Below are 19,563 nucleotides of genomic sequence, written 5' to 3'. Positions count from 1 at the left end.
AGAAATCTACCTGCTTTTTATCACCTTACAGAGAAAACTGAAGTCAAAATTCTAACAACTTACCCTTTCTACTTCATGACATTTTTTCAAGGCATCCCCGTATCTCCCCAGACGCTGATAAGCTGAAATGCATTCTGTCTGAAACCACATACACTGCATTTCATTTAGATTTTCCATGGCAGATGTTCCTTCCTGAAATAGAAGCATTCAAAACTATAGAGAGCAAACAATGAAACAGATACTAAAAATCATTTCCTCTTTACAACTAGGGCTACAGTACTATTATGACAATAGCAGCAATTAGCAAATATATCAGTGTGTTTCCAAACATGGTTTTATATTACAATAGTCTCTCCTTATCCAAGGTTTCACCTTCCATGGTTTCAGTTACCCACAGTCGACCATGGTCTAAAAATATTAAAGGGAAAATTGCAGAAATAAACAATTCATATGTTTTCAACTGCATGCCATTCTGAATACTGTGATAAAATCTTGCACCATCCCACTCTATCGAACCCGGAATGTGAATCATCCCTTTGTCTAGCACATCCACACTGTCTGCTACCTGTCACTTAGGAGCCATCTCAGTTATCAGATGGAAAACGCACATATATATAACGTCTTATTTACCCAGCTCTGCTGGGGTATTTAACACTCTTCATAAAAAAGACTCCAAATTACTAAATCTTAGTTTTTAAACACCAAATTTTTTATTTCAACTACTTAAGAAAGTAGTCATATGAAGTATTGTCTATCTTCTGCCTTTCAAGCAAAAGCTATTTCAGCCTTCCTTGCTGACTCGGGGTCACTGTTATGTATGTTCAGTATTTGTCAAATCTGTTAGTAATAGTTGCAGGCCTGTTTTTTGGTTTCCCAGTGTCCCTCCTCCATTGTCACTTTCTTTGTGCCCATGTGTCTGCTTCTATCAGCATCACCTGTTTCATGCCAACTCTTCTACTTTAATATTTCTCCTCTGCAGTCGGCTGACAAAACCAAATAACTGAATTTGTTAATTCAGGCTCAATAAAAATTCTGAGAGGAGTGTGAGACATAAATTAACGAATTTTAAGTGCAAGGATACTCAAGTTTTGTCACAGTTTAGAAGAGACATTTAAAATATATTTTATATGACCCCAGGAAAGGATGGCAAAGGTACACTTATATAAATGATTTCAGTCTACAGTTTTTACTCACATTTTGTGTATCAGTTCAATTTTCAGAACACATTAAAAGTCTAAAAACTAGTTATCTCTGGGTGAACAGAATTATTGATGTATTTTCTGTCTTCATTATGGTTGTGTTATATTTTCCATTTTGTTAATGGTCACATATTTTTATAAGAGGAAATCTGTATTACTTTTCATTTCAAAAAGTTTATCAACTAGAACTGTCCAACATGCATCAGCAACTTTGTACAAAAATTCTAAACTGAAAAATCTGCGAGAAGGAAATATGCGCCCTTCACTTATTTATCAGTAAACAGATATATCCTGATTATTCAGGGTCATTTGCAGTTTTCTTCCCCTGCCTCATTATGTTGTTCACCACACATTATGGATTTGCCTGGCTAACAAACTAGTGTGGATAAAGTGAACAAGCTTGCCATACAGCATGGCAACTTGTCAAAAGTGGATGATCAGAGGCAGTTATGATGAGCAAGCTGAGCCACAGATTTTGGTGACTACTCTCCTTAAATAACCAACTCCTCTCACCTTCTTTCTCACTCTCCTGTGCCTTTAAAGACACTTCCCGGTGTCACTGGGTTTTTTGTTTTCTTAAAAATCACGGAACTTCTTTAAGTTTTGCATAGATTTAGTATCGCTTATCAGAAATGTCTGGAACCAGAAATGTTGCAAAGCTTCTCGATTGTGGAATATTTGCATTATACTTACCGGTTGAGCATCCCAAACCCAAAAACCCAAAATCCAAAATGCCCCAATCAGCATTTCCTTTGACCATCATACCAGTGGCTCAAAAAGTTTCAAGTTTTGGAGCATTTTGGAATTTGGATTTTAGATTTGGGATGCTCAACCTGTATACTTCATATTTAATTGCATTTTACTTCCTATCGCTACCTTGGCCTTCCATGTGGTACTTTTCTCTGAAACCATAATTGGTTTTATGTTGATTCCTTGTACTCTCTTCTTAATTTCAAACCTGTGATACAGTGGAAAGGGCATTGAAGACTTTGAACCTACTGCTATTTACTATGTGGTAGCTGGGACTATAGGCACATGCCACCATGCCCACCTCAATTTTTCTTTTATACTTTAGGCTTTTGGTGTCAAGAAATGCTTCCTACTTCAAGCATAAAGAATGCTTCTTTATCCTAAAGATAAACTCCTATATATTTTCTTCTATAAGTGTAAGGTTTGCGTTCCATATTTGATCTTTAATCCACTTGGAACTGATTCGTGTACAGTGAAATTTTTGATTATATTAGATTATATTATAATTAGTTTATCCTAAAGATAAACTCCTTTATATTTTCTTGTATAAGTGTGAAAGGTTTGCTTTCCATATCTGATCTTTAATCCACCTGGAACTGACTCGTGTACAGTGGACAGAGAGGGATATTGGCGGCTTTTTCTCGAACAGGAGTAAATAATTGTCCCAGCAATATATTTTCATCTCTGATTTTTACAGTATCTCTGGGTATATCCCATTTTCCAAATATGTGTGAAATCTGTTTCTGAGCTTTCTACTCTGTTCCATTAGTCTACTTATATATATATATATATATATATATTTTTTTTTTTTTTTTTTTTTTTCTGAGACGGAGTCTCACTCTGTCGCCCAGGCTGGAGCGCAGTGGCGCAATCTCGGCTCACTGCAAGCTCCACCTCCCGGGTTCACGCCATTCTCCTGCCTCAGCCTCCCAAGTAGCTGGGACTACAGGCGCCCGCCACTACGCCCGGCTAATTTTTTGTATTTTTAGTAGAGACGGGGTTTCACCGTGGTCTCCATCTCCTGACCTCGTGATCCGCCCACCTCGGCCTCCCAAAGTGCTGGGATTACAGGCGTGAGCCACCGTGCCTGGCCGTCTACTTATATTTTTAACCATAAACATGTATTATAACAGAAAGTCTATGTGGAAAAGGATATAAAGGGATGGTGAAGGAGGGAAAAGGGATGGATGTGTAGCCCATCTCAGGAAACTTAAATTCCTGAATGTCACAGAGACTAGTTCAGAGCAATTAGTTCCACAAAGGAAGAACTCTATGAGCAAGTTAAAAGTAAGACAGAATTAAAAAGCAGTCACAAATTACTAGGGGGACAAAGGATTTGAGATATAAATCAAATTTTACACGTAAGTGCTAAAGTATAGCATACTGTTTATATATGTACCAAGATATTTTGCTCTTGCTATTGTTTTTTAACCATCCCCTGCTAGAAACACATACACAGATACACAACCACAGTAAGAAACCATTCTTAGGATATGGGTTAAATGAGATTTTAAAAATAATAATAAAAATGAATTTTTATAAACTTCCACTGAAGTTCTTCATAAACTGTCTTAATTTAGACAATTACATGCTCATGCACGCTATTTCTTACCCTTGTGAACTTGGAGCACATTTCCTCTGCTTCTTTTATCATATTTGCGCGAAGCATGTATTTTGCACATTTGGAATTGATGAATCTATCAGCTGTGTCCAAAGACTGTGCTTCATCCATCCACTTTGCAGCTTCATTGAGATTACCTATATGCTATAAAAGATAATTAAAGGAACCACAATTTATAATCAAGAGAATATGAGTACAATAAAATGGAAAATAATTTACAAATTTACACAGACAAAAAAGAAATGTCACCATTTCTGTCAAATTTACTTAGAAATCAAAATTACAGTTCACATTTACTAAGAGCTCAAATGATTACACATCTGGAAAATAATTTACACAGACAAAAAAGAAATCTGTCACCATTTCTGTCAAATTTATTTAGAAATCAAAATTACAGTTCACATTTACTAAGAGCTCAAATGATTACACATCTAATTACACATTGATTATACAATTAATATAACATGAAACTACACAGAATTATTAGAAAAAGATTATCAGGGTGCCCTAGAACTTGTTTCCACAAAGAAAAAACTCCAAGGATTCTTACAGTAGCTGAATTCTTCAACTACTCAAAAAACAGGATTCAGATTTTACCTTGTAAATTTTTGCTTTCATATAGAATAATTCTATTAGAGTTGGAGTACTAGCAATTGCAGCATTAATATAATCCAAAGCCAAAGAATACTGTCCAAGTTTATCAAAGTGCTGTGCCAGGTAATACTGAACCCAGAGTAGTGTTGTCGGGGGTTCCTTCTCCCCATTCTCTGCAATCAAACAAATATTAAATTATTATAGGAAGAATGTAAAGCAAATTGCATACTTTCCTAATTCATAATGAAATGACTATTGCAATAATAATAAGCAAGAAAAACTCAGCAAAAACTACTAATTTCAAAAGAAAGAGGTATGACTTCATAAAGTTCAAAAAGTGGCAGCCATGTAGAGAAACAAGATTGTACTTTGACAGGCTTCTAACCCCAGTCTCACTACAAAGAAATAATGCTGGGGAAAGGACATACATCAATCTAATTCTGTGAACTCTCAGCCTGAAAGCAAAAGGGCAGCAAGACCAGGAAAAGTCAAGGAAAATAACTTGGCAAAGAGATTTCCTAACTACCACTGCAAGATTTCGGCAGAGGTAAGAACTGCCAAACTGCCATGGCTTACCATTTTCCAGGCCTCAATACTAAATCAGGGATACCCAAAGTTGAAGACTATGACCTATAGGAAGAAGATACACCTGACAAAGTAGAAACAACCCTACCATCTGACAAAAACCTAATTAGAAAAAACACAGCCCAGTCCTCTTAAAAAAGCAGTCACATATATACACTTACCTGAGTTTTATCCTGTTCCCCATCCTGTACCCTCTAACTACAGAGGAGTAGAAAAGAAATACCAAGCTCTCAAAATGGATTTCAGAAGGGAAGACATACTGGTGTAAAAATGAGGAGGAAAGAGTGAATATACCCACACTACATCAAAACAAACAGGTTTCCTAGCGTAGCTGACCAAATGACATGCAAACATACTATAGCACACATTAAAACACAAATAATAAAATAAAGGCAATGAGTTAAGCATCTATTCTGTTCCTCTTATATAAACTATATTTCAAGGGAACCAAGTATTTGATGAAGGAAAGTTCTTTATAAGAAAAATTCCAGCTAACGAATGCAGAAGAAATTATTAGAATCAACAAGGGATCTAGGCAATGATCCTCAATTGCTGAGAGGCCAATGAGGAATTTTTGTCTTGTTCTGTCACCAAGGCTGGAGTGCAGTGGCATGATCATAACTAACTGTAGCCTGGAACTCCTAGGCTCCAGTGATCCTCATGCCTCAGCTTCACAAGCAGCTGGGACTACAGGTGAGAACCACCGAACCTGGCTAATATTTTAATTTTTTGTAGAGACAGGGTCTCACTTTGTTGCCCAGGCTGGCCTCCAAATCCTGGCTTCAAGAGATCTTTCTGCCTCAGCATCCCCTACAGTGTTGGGATCACAGGTGTGGAGCCACCATGCCCCCCCGCCACCCGCTGTCATGAACCTTTTTAATGAGTATAACAGGCTGACAACATCTGAATCTTAATCTTAACATCAAAAAAGAGAGACAACCAGAATGTCTCAAGCTTCCTGATATGATACAACAGGAAGCACAAAGCACCACCCGTATTTAAACAGAACCTGAATCTAATCCAGTAGGCAAACCTAACTATAACTTACAAGAAGTATGAATGACAGTGAAATACAGCAAATGATACCATGAGAAAGGCAATCAACCAAATCCAGAATATGGGATATGTAAGACAAATGACCTTTCAACAAATGACTGTTTTTTTTGAAAGGAGGGGAGAGTTATTGTTCTAGATTAAAATAATGAGACATAACCATCAAATTATGGAGATATAACAACCAAATATTTGGTGTGAACCTTAACTGGATCTATACTCAAATAAACCAAACACAAAGACTTCTTTTGGATAATGGGGGAAATCTGAATGTGGACTGGCTATCAGATATTATGTTACGAGGTTTTGTGTGACATGGCACTTGATGACTTCTTCTGTTTAAGTGTTTTAAATAGAGATGCACACTAAGGTACTTACAAATCAAACAGTAAGTCTGGAATGTGCCTTAAAAAAACTCAAAGAGGGTGTGGCAGCTCACACCTGTAATCCCAGCACTTTGGGAGGCTGAGACAGGCAGATCGCTAGAGCTCAGGAGTTCAAGATCAGCCTGGGCAACACGGCAAAATGCCATCTCTACAAACCTCCCCCAACCCCCTGCAGACACACACACACACACACACACACACAATTAGCCAGGCATGGTGGCACATGCCTATAGTCCTTGCCACTCAGCAGGCTGAGGTGGGAGGATCACTTGAGCCCAGAAGTTCAGCTTGGGCAACACAGTGAGATCCCATCTCTTAAAAAACATTAGAAAAATACTCAAAGAGTAATGATATGTAAGAGACACATAAGGAACCCGCAAGTTACTATGTGCATGACTGAAAACATTCTAGTGTTTTCTAAAGTAAATTGCCTTGATTTATATATGCTCCTACAAATACAGAAACAAAGGACCAAACTAAAGAGGATCAAAAGTAATAAGAGGGTAGAAAAAGCAGAGAATTTAGGGATTCAGGAAAAATAGGTTCCAATATAAACTAACTACATGGTCTTAGGCAAGCCATTCAACCTCTCAAGTCTGTTTCCCCATGTTAAAACAAGGTTAAGCCCAGGTGCGGTAGCTCACGCCTGTAATCCCAGTACTTTGGGAGGCCGAGGCGGGTGGATCACGAGGTCAGGCATTCGAGACCAGCCTGGCCAACATGGTGAAACCCCATCTCTACTAAAAATACAACACTTAGCCAGGCGTGGTGGCAGGCACCTGTAATCCCAGCTACTCAGGAGGCTGAGGCAGGAGAATCACTTGAACCCAGGAGGCGGAGGTTGCAGTGAGCCAAGACTGTGCCACTGTACTCCAGCCTGGGTGACAGGACGAGACTACATCTCAAAAACAAACAAACAAAAACCACACAAGGTTAACTCCCATCTCACAGGATTACGGAAAATTTAAATTAAGTAAGATTGAAAGTGCTCTCATTTCACTCACCAATTTGAAAGCCATTTATTAAGTAGCCATTAGGTAGCACACACATAATATACATAAAAGAGCATTACTGTGATTAAAAATGAAATGAGTAATCAAATTCCAATTCAATCTAATTTAAACTTACCATATGGGCTAAAAAAGTCACACGTTTTAAGAGAGGCTTCATAATTAGTAACAAGTTCCTGGATTATAGAAACCTGTTAAAGAAACATATTTTTAAAATTTAAAAATATCTTATTGAAGATATTTTTACCTATTATGGTTTAAATTACATTTGGAAAATATACAGCTTATTTCAGAACTATAAATTAATTAAAATACTAGGGTATCTGCTTTGTCCCCATTCCTAACATGAATATTTCCCCCCTTTGGAGAAGGGGTGGAAAAAAACACAAAATAATGGACATTGCTATATATATGGACCACTCACAAGACAAAAAAAAAAAAAAAATGGACCACTGCTATAAGGGACAAATTATCCACTATATAAATATTCAGATTTTCTAAAATGTCATGCATTACAAAAAAGAGAAATGATTCAAGGTTTGAAAATAAGTGAAATTAAAAATGACTCTTCTGCTTATTGTTGTTAGCAACCTACAATATAATAATTGTATTGTACTTACTATAATTACGGGGTTTCTTAACCAATTTACTTATCTACCTACTACAAAATAAGGTTTGGTGCTCACTTCAGCAGCACATATACCAAAATTGGAACAGTAAGAGATTGGCATGGCGCCTGTGAAAGGATGACACACACATTCATGAAGCGTTCTATATTTTAAAAGGAATATTTCTTCACTGTTTTGTGGAAACTGGGGCTTTGACATCTTTATTTTCAGAAAAACAATTATATTTCTCTTATTTCCCTACACCTCTTTACAAACTAACCAAAATTCACTATGGTTCCCCTGACACTGAAGTGGTCATGTGTCACAAACTCAACAGATTTCTGCATATATGGCTACAAAAGAAACCTCTTCACGCATACCATTTAATATCAGAAGGTATAATTTAGTTAGCTTTATTTTGAATCCGGATTACTCCTCATGCCACAAAGACACAGGACAGTGCCCATGAAACCACTGATCGTCCTAGACACTAGTCAAAACACAAGGCCGAATTGTAACACTTTTCAGGCCTACATGATAGCTTTCTCACATGATGCTGCAGTAATAACAGAAAAAGGAGAATGTGAAAAAAATTTACACATACTATGACTTCACTAAAACATGTATGTACAGATACCACATACTCAACGAAAATATGACCAAAGACATTAGGGTAGTGGAAAATGAGTATATTCTGTGTTTTTTTTTTTTAAAAAAAAGATTGTTTAATTTAAAAACAGTGGTTCTGAAAGTGTTATGTTCAGATCATTAATAATACTGTCAAACCTTAGTGTCACCATCACGTTGCAATTTGTTAGAAATATTATTCGGTACAATCTGTTCTGGGGCGTGTGTGTGTGTGTGTGTGTGTGTGTGTGTGTGTGTTAGAGACAGGGTCGCCCGCTGTCACCTAGGCTGGAGTGCAGTGGTGTGATAGTCGCTCACTGTAGCCTTGAACTCCTGTGCTCAAGCAATTGTCCCACCTCAGCCTCCCAAGCAACTAAGACTACAGGCATGTATTACCATGCCCTGATACATATTTTTTTTTTTTTTATGAGACGAAGTCTCATTATATTGCCTAGGCTTGTCTGGAACTCCTGGGCTCAAGCGATCCTCCCGCCTCCACCTACCAAAGTGCTGGGATGACAGGTGTGAGCCACCATGCCTGGCCTGTACAGTCTGTTTTTAACAAGCCATCTGTAAATTCTGATACACAATTAAGAGTTTGAGAACCACTGATAAAAAAAATTGCAAAAAGACTTTTATTATAAAGCAAAATTAAACAGACATTTTTAACCCACCATAACCTCCCCACCAATCTCACCTAGAATATCTGTAACTTAAAAACCTTTTTTACAAACTCAGAAATTTAGTACTCAAGTTGTTAAACTTATAAAGGCAAATAATTTTTTTCAGGAACTTGCGCCTTCTACTGGTAGTTGCTAAAACTGCAACTAGAGGTGGTTTTTAAAAGGGCGGACCTTTAGGCATCTCTAGGGTGAAACCTATGTTTTTTTTTTGTTGAGATGGAGTCTCGCTCTGTCACCAGGCTGGAATGCAGTGGTGCAGTCTCTGCTCACTGCAACCTCCGCCTCTTGGATTCAAGCAATTCTCTGCCTCAGCCTCCCGAGTAGCTGGGATTACAGGCACCCAGCTAATTTTTGTATTTTTAGTAGAGATGAAGGGGTGAAACCTATTTTTAAAGAAGTCAATTTTAACAATAAAGGGTACCACAAAACATACACTGAAGTTACATATAATCCTTCATAAAAGAATATAAATACTTCTGAATAAAACAGATCTCCAGATTCAGAACTTCAAAACAAAATCTGATTACGGGGGAAAAAAGATAATGGAAAATTCACAAGAAATCTCCTACATTTAAAAAAACAACAAAAGGGACTGACCGTTCTGGTTCATTAGGCATACTTCTTGAATATATTTTATATATATATATATAAATTTTTGTTTTTTTGAGACCAAGTCTCACTCTGTTGCCTAGGCTGGAGTGCAGTGGTGTGATCTCAGCTCACTGCAACCTCTGCCTCCCAGGTTCAAGCAATTCTCCTGCCTCAGCCTCCTGAGTAGCTAGAACCAAAGGTGTGCACCACCATGCCTGGCTAATTTTTGTATTTTTAGTAGAGAGGGGGTTTCACCATGTTGGCCAGGCTGGTCTCCAACTCCTGACCTCAGGTGACCTGCCCACCTCGGCCTCCCAAAGTGCTGGGATTACAGGTGTGAGCCACTGTGCCAAGCCAAAATTTATAGTTACTTTATTTTTATTTCTTGAGATGGGGTCTCACTCTCTCACCCAAGCTGGAGTGCGGTGGTGTGAACTCGGCTCCCTGCAACCTCCACCTCCCAGACTCAAGCCATCCTCCTGCCTCAGCCTCCTGAATAGCTGGGACTACAGGCATGCACCACCACACCTGGCTAATTTTTGTATTTTTTGTAGAGATGGGGTTTTGCCCTGTTGCCCAGGCTGGTCTCAAACTCCTCAGCGCAAGCAATCTGCTCACCTTGGCCTCCCAAAGTGCTGGGATTACAGGCATGAGCCACCACTCCCGACCTTATGGTTACTTCTCATTCAGTAATTAAGTGAACAATTTCCTAAATTTTCTATGAAAGTTAATCTAAGAAGTTTTACTCAAGTATAAGACTTATTTCGCTCAAGTTTACTTACCATTTATATTTAATTAGGTAGTGTGTAATCTGACAAATATGTAATAGCTATTCTTCTTTAAAATGGTGTTTTGCCTCCGTTATTTTAAAATCAAGAAAGCCAATCCACTTAAGTATCTGAGATCACAACAAAAACATAAATGGCCACCTTAAATTTTATGGCCCACATTTTTCTTACAATGTGAAAAATTTTCCAAGTTCAGCCACCTTCTCCTGATTTACTTTCTTCTAACAGCCACATTAGATCAAGATGGAAGAAGCTTTTTATCTTTAACAAAATCTAACCTAAGATAATACTATAACTGTTATAATTTCCTAAAGTATGTCCTTGGTGACCAGCTTTTCTTATGTAAGAGTTAAAAGAACTCTTTATTAACCTTAAAGACAAAGTCCCACAACATCGTATCCGATACACATTTTTTTCACAGTAAAGAGACAAATCACAGGTTTAAAATGTCACTGCAATATGAAAGTTACTAATTAAGTACACTAGTTTATCAATAAGGACTAAAATTGCTGAATTAGGTTCTGATACAAGCACAATTACTAGTGATAATTTTGGTGCTAAAGGGGCTAGTTACAGAGGTAAACTGTCCAAGAACAATGACAATAAAATAAAAGTAACTACAGAGACGAGGTGTGAGAAGGGTGGGACTTACCATCTAATTTAGAGAGTAAGGGAAAATTACCATTTCTTGAACATATTCAAACCAAGTACTTTACAAACTTTATCATTTAATTAAAACACACACCAATGCTTTACATATTTTCCCCAACTTTATGAAAATACAAATATTCATATATTCAAAGCACATGAGCACTGGACTGATGTCCAACTTCAATGGAATCAAAGTGTACCAACCCAGGCAAACCTGGATGTTGACTCACTGAATGTCTTCACTTAAGAGCCTGACACTCACAAACGAATGGCTAAAAAACAAGTACTTTCTATCAGCGAATATGGAAGTCCCAAATTAATGTACACCTCTTCTTAGAGCCTTTAAACATTTTGGGGCTGGGTGCGGTGGTTCACGCTATAATAATCCCACAGCACTTTCGGGGGCTGAGGCAGGCAGATCACTTAAGCCCAGGAGTCCAAGACCAGCCTGGGCAACATGGTAAAACCCCATCTCTACAAAATAATACAACAAAAAGTTAGCTGGGTGTAGTGGCCCGTGCCTGGAGTCCCAGCTACTTGGGAGGCTAAGGCAGGAGAATCGCTTGAGCCCAGAAGGTGGAGGTTGCAGTGAGCCAAGATCGTCCCATTGCACTCCAGCCTGGGCAATGGGAGTGAAACTCTTATCTTAAAAAAAAAAAACTGATTTCCTTTTTTGGCCAGGGAAGAGGGGAGACAGGGTTGTTACCCAGGCTGGAGTGCAGTGATGCACTCTCACTGCAGCCTTCACCTTCCAGGCTCAAGTGGTTCTCCCACCGCAGCCTTCCAAGTGTCTAGAATGCGCCACTGTACTTGGCTGATTTTTGTATTTTTTTGTAGAGACACTGCCTCACTACATTGCCCAGGCTGAGCTCCTGAGCTCAAGCAATCCTCCTGCCTTGGCCTCCCAAAGTGCTGGGATAACAGACATGAGCCACCACGGTGGCCTGGCACATTTTGGTTTTATGTTTGACTTTTTTTTTTTTTTTTTTTGAGATGGAGTCTCGCTCTGTCACCCTGGCTGGAATGCAATGGCGCGATCTCAGCTCACTGCAACTGCCGCCTCCTGGGTTCAAGCAATTCTCCTGCCTCAGCCTCCCAAGTAGCTGGGATTATTCCACCACGCCCTGCTAATTTTTTTGTATTTTTAGTTGAGATGGGGTTTCACCATGTTGGTCAGGCTAGTCATGAACTCCTGACCTCGGGTGATCCACCCACCTCGGCCTCCCCAAGCGTTGGGATTACAGGCGTGAGCCACCACACCTGGCCATGTATGACATTTTAAAAAGTATACAGACTGTTACCTTTAGTTGAACAAAAATTAAACCAAATTAAACTAATTTTACTAATTATCTTTTTGAATAAATACAGCTTTTTATCCTTCAAGAAAACCTGTTTTTCCTCACTAAATCAGCAAAATAAAAGACAAACATATGTAACGTAACACATAGCACACATAAGATTAAAAAAAAAAAAAAAAAGGACCAGGCACAGTGGCTCGTGCCCGTAATCCCAGCACTTTGGGATGCCTAGGTGAGAGGATCACTTGGGCCATGAGTTTGAGACCAGCCTGGGCAACATAGCAAGATCCATCTCTACAAAATAAAAAACTTAGCCAGGCATGGTGGTACATGTCTGTAGTCCCAGCTACTTGGGAGGCTGAGGTAGCAGGATCACTTGAGCCCAAGGGTTTGATGCTACAATGAGTTACAATCTCGCCACTACACTCCAGCCTGGGTGATAGAGCAAGACCCAGTCTCTAAACAAAGATTTAAAAAAGAAAAAGAAAAAAAAATTAGAAAAAAGACCAAACTAAACCTAAAACAAGAAGGACACAATAAAGTGAAAATTAATGAAATAGAGGAGGAAAGTCAACAAACCCAAAACTTGGCTCTTTAGATCAAGAAAATTGGCAAACCTTTAGCTAGACTGACAAAGTAAAAAAGAGAGAACACTCAAAATATTAAAACCAAAAATGGTAAGGGGGGTATTACCACTGACTTTATAGAAATAACAGACTATGACACACATATGCCAATACTGTATAACACAGATGTAGACAAATATCTAAAACCATGAATTTCCAAAAGCCAGTCAAGAAGAAATAGAAAACCTGAATAAACCAGTAATGAAGAGTTTGAATACATAAAAAAAACTACCCACAAAGAAAAGTCCAGGCCCATATGACTTCACTGGCAAATGGTAAGTTCTACCACACATTTAAAAAAGTAATAATACCAATTCCTCACAAACTTCCAAAAAAAAAAAAAAAGGAGAGAACACTTCCCAATTCATTATGAGGCCGGTATCACCCTGATAGCAACATCTGATAAAGACATGAAAAGAAAACTAGACCTTTATCTCTTAGGAATATAAATGCAATATCCTAAACAGAACATTAGCAAATCGAACCCATCAATATGGAAAAAGAATTACCCACCATGACCAAGTAGGCTTTCACCCAGCAATGCAAGACTGGTTTAACATCAGCCAGGAGTGGTGGCTCACGCCTGTAATCCCAGCACTTTGAAAGGCGGGTGCATCACCTGAGGTCAGGAGTTCAAGACCGGCCGGTCTAACATGGTGAAACCCTGTTTCTACTAAAAAATAGAAAACCTGGCCGGGCATGGTGGTGCGCGCTGGTAGTCCCAGCTACTTGGGAGACTGAGGCAGAATAGCTTGAACCCACGAGGTGGAGGTTGCAGTGAGCCAAGATCGTGCCACTGCACTCCAGCCCGGGTGACAGAGTGAGATTCCATCTTGAAAAAAAAATAAAAAATTGGTGTAACATCTGAAATCAATTAATGTAAATATACCATATATCAATATATTTTTTTAAAAATCTACATAATCATTTTAACACAGAAAAAGCACGTGACAGAACTCAGTAACAGACTTTCATGATAAAAATGCACAATAAACTAGGAGTTGAAGGGCACTTCCTTGACATTACAAAGGACATATATGAAAAACCCACAGCTAACACAATACTTAATGGTGAAAAATCTAGATGCTTTTCCTCTAAGAGCAGGAACAAGACAAAGAACTCTCACCACTTCTAGTCAATATTGTACTGAAGGTACCCAGGGAAATTAGTCAAGAAAATGAAATAAAAAGGGTATGGATTGGAAAGAAAGAAGTAAAACTTTCTATTTGCAGATGACATGATCTTGCACATAGAAAATCCTAAGGAATCTATTAAAACATCTATAACAATGAATAAACAAGTTCAGCAAGGTTTCAGAAGACAAAATCAACATATAAAAATCAACTATATTTCCATATATTAGCAAAGAATAATCCAAAAATGAAATTATAAAAACAATTTCATCTAGACTACCATCAAAAAGAATGGCATGCTTAGGAACAAATTTAACATAAGATGCATGAGACTTGTACAGTAAAAATTACAAAACACTGGTTGAAAGAAATCAAAGACCTAAATACAAAGAAAGACATCCCATGTTCAAAGATTGACTTAATATTGTTAAGTTGAGGATACTTCCAAATTGATCTGCAGATTCAACAAAATCCCTATCAAAATCCCAGATGGCTGCTTTGCAGAAATAGAAAAGCCAATCCTAAAATTCAAATGGAAATAAAAGGAACCCTGAATAACCAAAATAGTCTTGAAAAACAAACATAATAAAAAAATAGTCTTGAAGAACAAAGTAGGAGGAGTCACACTTCATAATTTCTTTCTTTTTCTTTTTTTTTTTTTTGAGACGGAGTCTTGCTCTATTGCCAGGCTGGAGTGTAGTGGCTCAATCTCTGCTCACTGCAACCTCCGCCTCCTGGGTTCAAGTGATTCTCCTGCCTCAGCCTCCTGAGTAGCTGGGACTGTAGGCGCCCGCCACCACGCCAGCTGATTTTTGTATTTTTAGTAGAGATGGGGTTTCACCACGTTGGCCAGGATGGTCTCGATCTCTTGACCTCATGATCCACCCACCTCAGCCTCCCAAAGTGCTGGGATTACAGGCGTGAGCCACCGCGCCTGGCTCACACTTCCTAATTTCAAAACTTACCACGCTGCTACAGTAAGCAAGACAGTATGGCACTGACACAGATGGACTTTTAGCTTTTCTTGTATACTGATGTTTAACATGTTAAAGAAACTTTCTAGCTATTTGAGAAACTGTCCCTCCAGAGTCTAGCCAATTCTTAAAGATAACAAAGGGCCCAGCTAGGAGTACGTCTTTAATATGCAAGCTATTCAAAATCCAGAGCTGTATGTCCTCTATCTGGCCCTTATACCCCAAGAGGCACTATTCCTCTGCCTAATCATCCCAGGGCCAGGTGCCAGGCAACTAGAGACCACCCCACCAGTCTAAAGTATGCCAAAATTATTCAAACTAAACTGTTCACCCTGCCCTACCCTAAGGAAACCTTGATGAAGGCAGTAGCCTAATCCTTCCCCTCCCTCCTAACCACCCTAGTGTCTTCCCCAAGTGGCCCAGCATGGCATGGCACAGCATGCCTCGTCTCTAGGACCTGTATGATAAACTTTGTTTTTTCCTGAGCCTCTCCAGTGTCTCCTATTGCGGCTGCACCTGAATAACAATCTCACAAAAGAATAATACAAAACAATAGACAGTCATACATATCAGTGGAACAGACTTGAGAGTCCAGAGGTGAACCCTTGCATTTATGGTTAATCTTTTTTAGACAAGGCTGCCAAGATCATTCAACAGGGAAAGAACAGTCTCTTCAACGAATGGTGCTGGAAAACTGGATAGTCACACACAAAAGAATGAATTTGGACTCCTACCACACCATATACAAAATGAACTCAAAATAGAGTGAATGCCTCAATGCAAACTCTTAGAAGTAAACATGTTTATAAATCTTCATGACGTTGGACTTGGAAATGGTTTTTAGATAAGACACAGAAAGCATGAGCAACAAAAGGAAAAAAAAAGATAAGCTGGACTTCATCCAAATTAAAAATTTTTGTGCATCAAATGACACCATTAAGAAAATGAAAAGACAACCCGTAGCAGAACAGAAAATATTTTCACATAATGTATCTGATGAGAGACTTGTATCTAGAATATATTTTTAAAACTTCTGGCCCAGCGTGTTGGCTCACGCCTGTAATCCCAACACTTTGGAAGGGTGAGGCAAGCAGATTGCTTGAGTCCAAGATTTTAAGACCAGCCTGGGCAAATGGTGAAACCCTGTCTCTACCAAAATGAGCCAGGCATGGTAGCGCATGCCTGTAGTCCCAGATACTCAGGAAGTGGAGGTGGGAGGATCACCTGAGCCCAGGAGGTCAAGGTTGCAGTGAGCTGAGATCGCACCACTGTACTCCAGCCTGGGTGACAGAGTGAGACCCTGTCTCAAAAAAACAAACAACAAAAAAACCTAAAAAAAACCCACAAAAACAAAACTTCCTTAAACTGAACAATAAAAAGAGAAATAACCCAATTTAAAAATGGGCAAAGAAAATGAATGACATTTCCCCAAAGAACATATACAAAGGCCAATAAGCACATAAAATATCAACAGTAATCAGGAAATGCAAAGCAAAACCTCAAGAAAATTACCATTTCACACCCCCTATGATGGCTATCATCAATAATAAGTGTTAATGAGGATGTGCAGAAATCAGAACCCTCATATACTGCTTGTGGGAATGTAAAATGGTGGAGGAAGTTTGGAAAAAGAGTCTGACAGTTCCTTTAAAGTTTAAACATAGAGTTACCATTTGGCTCAGCAATTCCATTCCCAGATACACACCTAAGAAAAATGGAAGCATGTCTACACAAAAATTTGTACACCAAAGTTCACAGCAGCATTATTCAAAATAACCAAAAGGTAGAAACAATCAATGTGGTACATCCATACAATGGAATGTTACTTGGTCATAAAAGGAAATGAAGTACTGATTCATGCTACAATTATGGATGAAAATATTAAGTAGGGCCGGGCACGGTGGCTCAAGCCTGTAATCCCAGCACTTTGGGAGGCCGAGGCGGGCGGATCACAAGGTCAGGAGATCGAGACCATCCTGGCTAACACGGTGAAACCCCGTCTCTACTAAAAATACAAAAAATTAGCCGGGCGTGGTGGCAGGCGCCTGTAGTCCCAGCTACTCGGAGAGGCTGACACGAGAGAATGGCGTGAACCCGGGAGGCGGAGTTTGCAGTGAGCCGAGATTGCGCCACTGCACTCCAGCCTGGGGGACAGAGCAAGACTCCGTCTCAAAAAAAAAAAAAAAAAAAAAGAAAATATTAAGTAAAAGAAGCCAGACCCAAAAAGACTATATATTAGATAAGTCCATTTATATAAAAGGTCCAGACTGGGAAATCCATAGACAGAAAGTAGGCTAATGGTTGCCTATAGCTGAGAGGGACATGAAGGTTGTGAGAGAATTACAGCTAAAGGATATGGAGTCTCTTTGGGGGATGACAAAATATTACACTGCAGTGATGACTGCACAACTCTGTGAATATACATTGAGCTCTATACTTTTAATTGGTAAATTTTATGATATATTAATTATATCTCAATAAAGCTGTTACCAAAGCAAAAATACTGGTGGGGAAGCTACTGACATCTTGATGGTAGAGGTCAGGGAGTTTGCTAAACATCCTACAATGCACAGGACAGCCCTACGTTACAAAGAATTATCTAGCCCAACATGTCAACAGTAGAATTCTTTGTCAGGAAGGCTGTCCTGTACCTTGTGGAATGTTTAGCAGCATCCCTGGCCTCCACACACTGGATGCCAGTAGCACACCTCACCTCACTGCAGTGACAATCAAAAACCTCTCTAGACACTGTAAAATGTCCCAAGGGGAAAAAATCCACTCCCCAACACCCTCATTAACAAGTACTGCTCTAAAGAGGACTTTCCAAGATGGTTTTAAAACAACAGATGAACTTCCACAACAGAAATAAAGATCACCAAATCTGGTTCCACTAAATTGTTAACATTTCCACGTTAAAACAAAAACAGAAAAACAAACACACGACAGGAAATATTTCAGGCACACTGCTAGTTGGAATACAAATTGATGTTTACAACCTTATGAAAAACTAATTTATCTGTGTTTATCAAGAACCACAAAAATGTTCATGTCCTTTATCCACTGAATGACTCTGAGAGAAGAAAATATGAGAAGAAAATAATCCTAAGCAAAGCTAGTATAAAGATATTTAATAATAACTTGAAAAACCAAATTGAACAATGGAGGGATGGTTCTAAAAGGTTATGTAATAACTAAAAGGGATAATGAAGATTATATAACAACACAGTAAAAGCTTATGAAACTGCTGGGGCAGGGAGATAGGTGTAGGTTCACACCTACAATCTCAGCACTTTGGGAGGCCAAGGCAGGCATATCTCTCGAGTCCAAGATTTTGAGACCAGCCTGGGCAACACAGTGAGACCTCATCTCTATAAAAAAAATGTCTAGGCTGGGTGCAGTGGCCCACGCTTTTAATCCTAGCACTTTGGGAGGCCAAGGCGGGCAGATTGCCTGAGCACAGGAGTTTGAGACCAGCCTGGGCAACATGGTGAAACCCCGTCTCTACTAAAATACAAAAAAATAAAATAAAATTAGCCGGGCATGGCGGTGTGCGCCCGTAGTCCCAGCTACTCGGGAGGCTGAGGCAGGAGAATCACTTGAACCCAGGAGGCGGAGGTTGCAGTGAGCCAAGATGGTGCCACTGCACTCCAGCCTGGTGACAGAGCGAGACTCCAAAAAAAAAACCAAAAACAGAAACAAATTTTTAAAAAGAAACTGCTAGGGGGAAAACGACGAACAAAATTTATGGTCAAAATGACTACAGCTGCATAGATACACCACAGTTAAATTCACAGTAAAAAAAAAAACTGTGAAAGGAATTCCATTTAAAATGCTCTTAGAGCTAGGCGTGGTGGCTCACACCTGTAATCGCAGTGCATTGGGATTCTAAGGCAGGAGAATCACTTAAGCCCAGAAGTTTGAGATCAGCGTGAACAATACAGCAAGACCCCATCTCTACAAATTAAAAAATTAACTAGGCATCATGGCACACATCTACTCAAGAGGCTGAGACGGAAGGATCACTTGAACCCAGGAAGTCAAGGCTACCGTGAGCTATGATTGGGCCATTCATTGTTCTCCAGCCTGGGAGACAGAGCAAGATGCTATTTCATTTATTTATAAAATAAATAAATAAGTGTGTAAATGCTCTTAAATTGTATAGTCATGTGGCAGTTTATAATTGGGTTTTGTCTGGGCTTCCCTTCCACTTTTTAAGATCTTTCCTCTGTTTTCCAAACTTTTCTATATTGTAATTATAGCACTTTTTTGATGAAAAATTACTTCTAAACTCTTGTGCCAAGTTACTCAGCACTTTTACTATTTGAGAACGTGGAAACTGATGGAAGACTGCTACAAACTTACACAAATGCCAACAGAAAAGTGAGG

General features: G+C 39.0%; 1 protein-coding gene and 1 non-coding gene across 9 annotated transcripts in view; one reads left to right on the top strand and one right to left on the bottom strand.

The window, feature by feature from the left end:
• The window catches only part of NAA16 (N(alpha)-acetyltransferase 16, NatA auxiliary subunit), a 66,420-nt gene that overhangs the window by 15,054 nt on the left and 31,803 nt on the right, over nucleotides 1–19,563 (bottom strand). For 5 of the 8 annotated variants that reach the window (XR_004030156.1, XR_004030157.1, XM_030813322.1 and 2 more), the window contains 4 exons: nucleotides 7,317–7,389; nucleotides 4,168–4,337; nucleotides 3,562–3,714; nucleotides 64–192 (listed from right to left, as the gene is read on the bottom strand). Coding sequence is in view for 5 of the 8 variants with exons in the window: in XM_030813322.1 (XP_030669182.1) it covers nucleotides 64–192; nucleotides 3,562–3,714; nucleotides 4,168–4,337; nucleotides 7,317–7,389 (525 nt within the window). In the remaining 3 variants the exon portion in view is untranslated. Of the gene's footprint in view, nucleotides 1–63; nucleotides 193–3,561; nucleotides 3,715–3,922; nucleotides 4,338–7,316; nucleotides 7,390–19,563 lie in introns of those variants that run through there. The other 3 variants (XR_004030155.1, XM_030813327.1, XM_030813325.1) reach the window with 3 other exon arrangements.
• Nucleotides 7,877–7,979, top strand: LOC115835273. The gene has a single exon (XR_004030264.1). It is a non-coding gene; the product is annotated as a U6 spliceosomal RNA (small nuclear RNA).

This window comes from Nomascus leucogenys, chromosome 5, assembly GCF_006542625.1.
Source record: "Nomascus leucogenys isolate Asia chromosome 5, Asia_NLE_v1, whole genome shotgun sequence".
NCBI classification, from domain to species: Eukaryota; Metazoa; Chordata; class Mammalia; order Primates; family Hylobatidae; genus Nomascus; species Nomascus leucogenys.
Note: the sequence above shows the minus strand (reverse complement) of the source record. Positions and strands in the feature narration are given on the sequence as shown.